The sequence below is a fragment of the Agelaius tricolor genome, unplaced genomic scaffold (genome assembly GCF_023055355.1).
Source record: "Agelaius tricolor isolate 1412-34295 unplaced genomic scaffold, bAgeTri1.0.p SCAF_9, whole genome shotgun sequence".
Classification (NCBI taxonomy): Eukaryota; Metazoa; Chordata; class Aves; order Passeriformes; family Icteridae; genus Agelaius; species Agelaius tricolor.
The window spans coordinates 8,166,032-8,175,049 of NW_027269269.1; the positions used below are offsets into that span (position 1 = coordinate 8,166,032).

The following is a 9,018-nucleotide window of genomic DNA, read 5'->3' on the forward strand; positions in this document are numbered from 1 at the left end:
GGGCCCTTCAGGCCCCAACGTTCTCATCCTCAGATCTCCAACAGCGTTTTCTAATTCAATGCATTTTTGTTGATCCTCCCAGGTGCTGAAGTTTGTCCCTGAGGCTGGGCATACCAGAAAAAGAAGCAGAATCAGGAACAACATGTCCTTGGTAGACATACAGCTGGATCACCATGAGCGTTGTGATTGTGTCTGCAGTTCAAGACCACCCCGATAAAAAAGGAAAAACAAAGAAAGAAAAGAAAAAACAGACACACTAATTGCATCTTACCGGACATTTACTTTCAAGCAGGATTGCTCTGAGGACCTTTACTCACTAATCATTTGAAATTTGCTACTAGCCTGCCTTTGCAATTAGCAAAAACCATTGCTGTGCTGATTAGTGTCATGGCAACTAAAAAAATATATCATACATTTATGTGTCAGCATCCAAGGATTTAGGATTGTGGTTATCTGTAGCTAGATTCTGAGGGTTGAGATTTTAAAAGCTCAATTGCAGTCCTTAGGCACACAGTGCCCACTGAATTTAAATACCAGGTGTGTAGGTTTTTGTGGTAGCTGGCAATGAAATAGCATTGTGTTTCTTTTTCACTCACCAGTTCCTACACTCAAATTCTGCTCCCATTTCTACCTCCTCAGCTCTCCTGATGGTAGGTAGGGTTTAATGGTGGGTATAAATGAGGAGAGAATTTGAGCCTGTAGGAGTGCAAAATGGTTTGCCCCACTCTCAGAGGGAACTTCTCAGCATTCTGGCCCGACAGAGTGAGATAGAATGCTTCAAATCCATCATTACATAAAATCACACGTCAGAAAAGTCAAATCTTGCTGTTTGTACTGGAGCAAGTCGTGTGCTGAAGTTAGTAGATGCTTTGCATTAGCCAGGACACTGAGGGTGGTAGGGGGTGCCGAGGCTGGCACTTCTGCCGTGGTGGCTCCAAGGCAGCCATCGCCCAAGTGCTTCTGCAACAGGGGGCTCCTGCCAGCTCCCCAGGTAAATACCTGTGGGCTGGAACTGATATTGGTCACTACCTACCTGATCTGGATTCCAGCCCCTTGCCCAGAGTGGCCCCACAGTTGCCCAAGAGGAGCCCCCTCTATAGAAGGAGGGAGAGCCAGCCCTCCCCTTGGATCCTCCTCGCAGCAGTTCGAGGAGTGCCGTGCTTTCCTGTGGAGGAGATGGAGATAGGGAACTTGTTTGTTGAAAATATTGATTTGTTTTGCAGTTGTGTTACTGGGAAACAAAGCTGTGTTTGAGATTTAATTATCATTATTTGGTTTGGGGTTTCTTTATTTGTTTTTTAACTTTGTCATATATGCATTAATCTTAGTTATCTGAGGTTAGTTGTCTCATTCCAGCTCTGTGTGTTGCCATGGTTAAAGTGTTGACAGTGAATTTCTTTTTTTTTTAAATTGCATTTTGCTGAAGCATATTAGCTCATTAAGTAATGTCTGTCAGTCATCACAAATGTGCATCATTTATTAAATTTCAGAATATTACTAAATAACCACTTCATAATAAAATTAGCACTTTAAAAGCTACAGCATAGCTTCCTATGCCTTTTAAACTATTACAAAAGTGCTCTAGCTGAAAAACAAAAAAGATCTTTCCAAGCTAGCTTTAAGGATTTTCAAATGCTGCTCCAAAAATGTAAAAACCAGGCAGATTTAAGTTTCGCAAAGATTTGGAGTTTTGATAATGATTGTAGCAGAGGGAATAGGATGGCACATTTAATGGCTGAGGTTTTATGTTTTATGGTAGACGTAGGCTGCATCAAATCATCTTGTCTGTGTTGGCTCTTGTCTTTCTGTCTCTCTGAAAGAGTGAAGTAGGTTGACAATAGTGCATTATAATTAGTGGAAAATGGCATGTGCTATAAAATACAAGGCCTTCAAACCAGTATGTTTTAGTACTCCACAGGTTTGTTACAAAAGCACCCTAATGTTCTCATTTTCCCTCTTCATCAGCTCGAGTATTTTGTAAGTGCTTTTTTATAATTTTAGCAAAACTTTGCTGAAAGGTCCCTTAAAAATGTTATGTTACTTTCTTTCCTGTACTTTAACCTTGGAGATTCAGAAAGTGTGGGGGGTTTATTATTTATATTAATTTTTCCTCTCTGGCTCCCAGATGTCTGTTTAAAAATGCTCCTGAATGCTTACTTGGGAAGTGATTCATCATTTTTCAAAGCAATTCGCATTTAAAGAACAGCCCTGTAACCAAAGATTACCACCTTCATTTTGTAGTTCAGGACTATTTAAAGAACATCTCATTCTTTTTCTGTCTCTAGCTTAATAACAAGATTGACCCAGCCCTTCCATAAGTTTTAGCTAAGTTTGGAATAAATTTGCATGCAAGACCTTGGCAGTATGGATTGTTTCTGAGATACTGAACTCCTGTTTTTATCTCTGTCTGAATCATGCCTAAGCACTCTGATTTCATAGTTAGCATTGGTTGCAGGATACACAAAGAGCTCTAAGTGGTCCTTTGATTCCCACCCTCCAAGGGAACTGGGCAACAGGCAGTGCTGTGCCAGATGTGTGCCAGGCAGCACCACCTGCTTGCCCAGTCCCACCCCAAGTGTTGTGAGGGGCACTTAGGACTCCTAATCAGAGGATTTCAGCCTTGGCTGGGAGCCTGAGTTACCCCTAGAGGCAGCTGGGAGAGGCTCTCCCATAGTGTGCCTTAGTCCAAAGATTGAAATCACACAGTTTGGGAGCATTCCTTTCTCTCCTTTGACTATATAGAAAGATTAGAGATTTGATTTGGACATCTAAGTGGGATACATAGGGGTACATAGTATGAATACTCCTTTTAAAGGCTGAACAGCTGAGAATTCAGCTAACTGAGTCAGATAAAGGCAGCAATGGATGCCTGGGTCCAACAGAAAAATTCACATGCAAAGTAAAAAAAAAAAAATCCTCTTGCTTAATGATGTTTTAACCTTCTTAAATGGAAGCTAAGTTTGTCACAAATTTTCAAATATTACTCCTGGGACACTTATTAATTAATGGAACCACTCAGTGCTTCCTGCTGCCATACAGACACCGTTCTCCCAGCCAGTGCAGGAGGGTCAAGGATGGGCTTTGTGTGGCAGTGTGGGGATGATGGCATACATGTGAAATAAGAAAAACTCCCCAAAACCCAAGCCCCAAGATGCAGTGACCCTGGTGAAACAAAAAAACAGCAAAATTTTTCCTTTTTATTTATTAGCAGAAATTGCAAAGGTGTATCTTCATACTTTTTTCCCTCTTTTGTCTTTGTATAATTGTTATGTTGTTTACATACTTAAAGAAAAAAGATGTTAAAAAAACCTAATCTGGTTCAGTTTTATTTGTGGAATTGGAAACCCCCCCAAAACAAATACATTTTTAAAGGCAATTCAGAAAGAGTCCTAATTTCAAACCACTCATCAGCTTTTTATTTACTATGTTCTTCTGGGATGGAGCCTACTTTCTCAAGTGCAATCCATGTATATTTTTTTTATCTCAGTTAAATGCAGCTTTCCTAGCAGTACTTTTTACTTGGTGCAGTATGTAATGTGTCTTATCTTGATGAAAAAATAAATACTGCTTTTGAAAGAAGACATTCTGAGTGATTGTTCGTATTTGGATGAAGAAAAAATGAAAGACATTTCCACAACATGACACCATCCATACTCACAAGGTCTCCTTCTGAATTTTAGCAGTCATTCCCAGGAGCATCAGGGAAGGACCAAAGTGCAATTTTGGGACAATGGAGTTTGAACCCCCAAGCTGGCAGAGCTGACAGCTTCCTTGTGGAGCAGCAGTAGTGTGACAGCAGCACAGCATTTCTTAGAGCTGGATTAGGACATCCCCCCATATTTGGTGCTGATCTCAGCCCCTGCAGGCTTGGCTTGGCTCCAGGAGAGGCGTCTGAACTCATCTTGCTGTAGCTGCTCCTTACTGCCAGAGAAGGCTGCTGCAGGAGCTTGCATCTCACCTCAGCAAGGGCAGAGCTGAGCATCCAATGCCTGCAGGGCAGCTGAAGGAGCCATGGGGCTCTCGAGCTGGGCAAATTTGAGCTATGCTGCTGGGTTTGGGCATTTCCTCCAGCTTTGCCAGAAGCAGCTTTTGCTGTGTTGCGGCAAATAGTAACATTCAAAGCTTTGGTAACTACTTTCAATTTAAGGTTCTTGTGTTAAGCTGAAGCTGCCGTAGGCCGTCATTGGATCTTGGACTGAATAAGAACATGAAATTTTTGCCCAATTGATTATTCACGAGCCAGATCCCCTGTCTGATAAGGGAAATACAGAGAGCATACAGTAGTGTGGGAACCCAGCTTTTTAGTCTGTCCTCATGCATGAGCACCTTTTTCTGTACAGTAATGCTAGTGATCTGAAGCACTCAGACATTCAGATGAGCATATTTATCCCCTTTGGTTTGCTCCTTGTTACTCAAAGAAAAAAAATACTGTATATTTTTTCTTTTTTTTTTTTAAAGGCAGTCAGAATATACAGAACAGGGCCATAGTTAATTGGTAGAGGAGATATTTTTTGCCTTTTGGAAATGCACTGAATAAACTTCATATACAGCAACTCCAAAATGTTCAAGGATGGCATAAAGCCCTCCCACCTGGCATTGCTACACACCTCCATAACTAATGGCTAGCTAACACCACTTTGTCCTCAAGGAATGTGTAAGTGAAAGCTTAAATAAATCTGAAACTTAGAAAGCAGCTCTGCGTTTCCTCATCTATAAAAGTTTTTGGTTCACATCATTCAGGAACTTACCATCACCTTTTTCTAAAAGTAGTGGTTTTTTTAAATGTTCATCTTCTCCTTTTTGAAGAACAGAATCTTCCTCTAGCTAATTTTAAGAACTGTAACAGCTGTAAAAATACTTGCCTGTAAATTCAGTTAAGATTTCTCTTGCTCTTGTCCAGAGTGCATTGCCCATATACACTGCTGTAATGTAAATTTCAGCAGAGGTCCAATTTGTACTTATTCTCACAGGGACTCCAGTGCAGCACATAATGAAAGTTTAGAAATCAGTATTCCTGTACCTCATTAAAGGAGTTTTAACTTTGTTTATTGACAGTCTTGGTCAAATATGCTGAAATAAACATTCATAGTTTATTTAGTCATTCATTGACAGGCAGTGAAAATCTGCTTTAAATGTTCAAAGTACAAATTCAATTCTCCATTTCTTTTCAAAGAATGGCTTGGGTTGGAAGTGACCTTGAAGATCATCTAGTTCCAAATACTTCTCCTAGAAATGGAATTTCCAAACCAGCAAATGTTCTGCCATGAATAATAGGAGGGAAATATTCTAGGTTCAATCTGTCTTTTAAAACTAATTTGACTTAAGATGGTCTGAAATTCTTCTAGCAAAAATTTATATTTCAAAACTGAGCTTATATAACCTGCTTTTTGAAACTGAGTTTCAAAGCCTCATTTATGTATTGCTTATAGAAACTTGCTGTGGCACAGACAAGCTTTAATAAAAATGGAAATAGTTATGTAATAACAGTTAATGTGTTTGATGCTCCAATTTCAAGCTGACAAAGATTTCTGCTTCACTTGAAAGAATTTCAGTTTCAGAGCTAGTACAAAGCAAACAGGATAAAAATGACTGGGTACCTTCAAATATTTTGACATAAAGGATCAAATTCTTTGACATAAGGAAAAAACCCTTAACTTTTATTCATCACATTTCCTTAGAAAAATAATAAGAGCAGACATCTTAACCTTTTTGTTTTGAGTTTGGAGAGTATCATCTCAAGTAGGGGATACATCTCAGGTAGGGGATACTGAAATGAGCTCTCTCATTTCAGTCTGAAACCAGTTTACCCTTTCTGAGATGAAGGTGGTCTGGAGAACCACCCTTCATACCAATACAATTCTGTCAAATATTTCTTTGTGCTCCCATTCTCATCACTTTTTGTCAAAGAATAAAAAAAAATTTTTGGTAATACTGTCCTTCCACTTGCATTCATTATGGGAAGAAAGAGGATTCCCTCCCTCAAAATGGGGGACCATTTTACATTGAAGAATCCCAGGCTGGCTGAGGTGGGAAGGGACCTCTGGAGATGGTCTTGTCCAGCCCTCTGTCCAAAGCAGGGCCATCTACAGCACTACAGCAGTGCTCAGTCCTGTCCAGTGGGGTTTTGAATTTCTTCAGGGATGGAGATTCAGCTCTTTTTACTAGGTTATGTAGAGGAAAGGTGAGGCATTAGTTTTGACAAATTTTGTGGAGACAGAGAAAAGTCTGATGAACCCTTGGACTTCCACTGAGGACTGTGGCTCATGGAAGACTCTCCAGTCTGTGATGACCAGGCCTTCTCCCTGCCACATATATCCAACAGTATCAGCAGGATGGTAGGACCAGAAAGAGTATCTTAGGTGGTGTGGGGAGAAAGGCCAAACATCCGTGCTGGAGGATTTTCCGCCAAGGTACAGTAACAATTTTTTAGCTTAAATGACTAAAGACTTCTGCCAGTGCACAAGATGAGCAGAGGGACACATGGCCCAGGAGGGACACCCACTCACCTCACCACAGCAATGGAGACCCCAACACCCTCACTCCAGGCTTCCCTGGAGAGTCTCAGGGGTGTGGGATACCCATCACCACAAGCCAGGAGGACAGGGTCCCCATCACCTCACAGAGAGGAGGGTGGTCACTGTCAGGGGACCGTCATGGGAGGGTGAATGCATCAGCCTCCATCCAGCTGCCAGACTCAGGGGCCACTAGCACTGCTCAGGAGGCCATCACAGCGATCCTTCATACACCAGGGAAGGACTGGAGACTGCAGTTATTTTGCAGCTTCCAGACATGTTCTCTCATTAAGGCATAGGAAAGCAAATTGTCCAGCTTTCCCAGAATATACAGGTCAGATGCAGCACAGAGCTGAGCCCCCAGAGCATCTTCCTGAACCTGTAGAGCACCTGATGTAAGAGGCCTTCATTAAACTGTTCTGATATCCAACAGATGGCATTCATTGCAACCTTTACATCAAAATACCAACCCTTGGATTCTGTTGCTAATTTATTTCAAAAGGTCAGGCAAGGATTTGTGTGCCCTCAAGGAATTGATCGCATTATAGGAAGCTGCACTTTCAGTATTCAAATAACCCCACATTGGCAAAACACTGCAATTTTCTCAGTTAAACTGTATCTGAGCACCAATTACACAACTGATTATTAAATGAAGATAAGCCATATAGGCTGCATGAAGAAGACTAATTGTTTTTTTCAATTAAAATAAAGACACTTGGGTCCAAATTAGGACCCTGACAAGAAAAGGTAAGCAAATTAGTTTCACTGGGAAATGCAGCTACTGCATACCTGAAAGGTTCAGGAGCAAATGAGTCAGCGACTTTAATAATCAAAATGGAAGTATCCCTTGAAAAGTCCTTCTACATAAAGCTAAATCAAGGAGCAAATGAAAACTAGTCCTTGCATTTTAATATCATAGCTGATTGCAGTGAGCTTTGGCCAGCATCAAGAGCTTTTTATTTTATCTGAGTTCTGTCTGACAAGCATTTTAAGAAGCTATGCAATGTTCAGCAAATACCAAACTGCTGTTCTTTACCCCTCACAAAAGTGCTTATTGAAAAACAGAGACCAAAGGGTACTCATTGGATAGACCAAAGCTCCCATGGACACACAAATCTATACATTAAAAAACAAAACAACACAGAATGTTTAGAATGATTGTGGGTGTATGCTGAGGGAGTTTTCTTGTGGCTGATGTGTTTACAGGCAGCAGTTTGCTTTTAGTTCCCAAAACACCATGCTGAATATTCATGTAGGACCCTTCTATAAGTTAGCAAAGTAATAACCCACCTATCAGCTGGAAGTGATAACCCACCTATAAACCATATTTGATGCATCTGTTAAGTGAACTGTTCCTCCCATTGACACCTCCTCCCTTTTCCACTGCATCCTGACACTAAACTAGATTAGCATTACACAAACTGCAATGTCTGATTCCCAATGACATTGACCTTCAGGAACATGCAAGTAAACACTCGACAACTGGTTTGACCAAAGAATCAACCTGACATTTTTAGCTTATCAAAGTGAAGGCTGACACACAATAATGTTATTTACTCTTTATAAAATATGTGTAAGCCACAAAATTATGGGCAGCATAAAACAGGAAAAAAGGTGCCTATAGATAAATGCTGGAAATTTTAAAAGGCCATTTTAAAGCCTTTAACTCAGAGAAAACTTGTGGAGGCTGCATGCTCCAGAAAAAACAAATTATCTAGGTGGTCCTTGAAAACTGCAAAGGACCTTATGAACTTTCCTTCACGTAGAGCACCTGATAAGGTACCAAATAACAGAGAAACTTGCTGTACAATAGTGTATAATAAATTACTCTTAAGATGTAGTGATTTTTATTATCTCAGGAAGTTTCCAGAGTAATTTCTTTAACTGCAATTTGTTCCAAGCACCTACTTCTCCTCAGTTTATTCAAAAAACCCAATAATTCCCTGATCAAATGCATCTTGGGAACTTATCTGTGTATGTATGATTATAGCCACAATATATATAAATTTTAAAAATTTGCATACAAGTATACAAACTATTCCATAACTCTATATTTAAAAATAGGCAGAAAATTTTCAAATCCTCCTCTAAGATAAAATTCATCAGCAGGCAAAGAGAAATATTCTTACACTGTAGGTAAATTTCTTTAAAAATCGCTGAAGGCTTTTAACACAAGTGCTCTGCAAGAGAGTCTCATTTTTCTTCCAGGCTTCCATTGTTCACACAAGAAATCTTGAGATGTCTGCTCAGCACAGTTACTGAAGGTTGTTAGTTGTAGTTCATTGAAACTCTTCAGCTGAATTTCTTTTTGTGAATTTTGCAGTTTGGCTTTTCTGCACAAGACTTGAAAGATTGCCAACAGCTACACTTTGTCTTTTGGGTGTTTAAGCCTACATCAAAGAAATGTGCCTTTGATAGAGAAATGCAGTGCACAAGAAAAGAGGAAATGCTCCATATACCTCTGCCAAGATCTTTGAATTTTAGGCATTGCTGTTGACCTCAGATC

The 9,018-nt window shown here is 40.1% G+C and overlaps 1 protein-coding gene across 4 annotated transcripts in view; it reads left to right on the plus strand.

The window, feature by feature from the left end:
• Positions 1 to 3,581, plus strand: part of PDGFD (platelet derived growth factor D) — a 139,173-nt gene extending 135,592 nt beyond the window's left edge. For all 4 annotated transcript variants that reach the window (XM_071434188.1, XM_071434186.1, XM_071434187.1 and 1 more), the window contains one exon: positions 83 to 3,581. In XM_071434188.1, the coding sequence (XP_071290289.1) occupies positions 83 to 217 (135 nt within the window). In that variant the 3' untranslated portion in view covers positions 218 to 3,581. The remainder of the gene's footprint in view (positions 1 to 82) is intronic.
• The last annotated feature ends 5,437 nt before the right edge of the window (positions 3,582 to 9,018 follow it).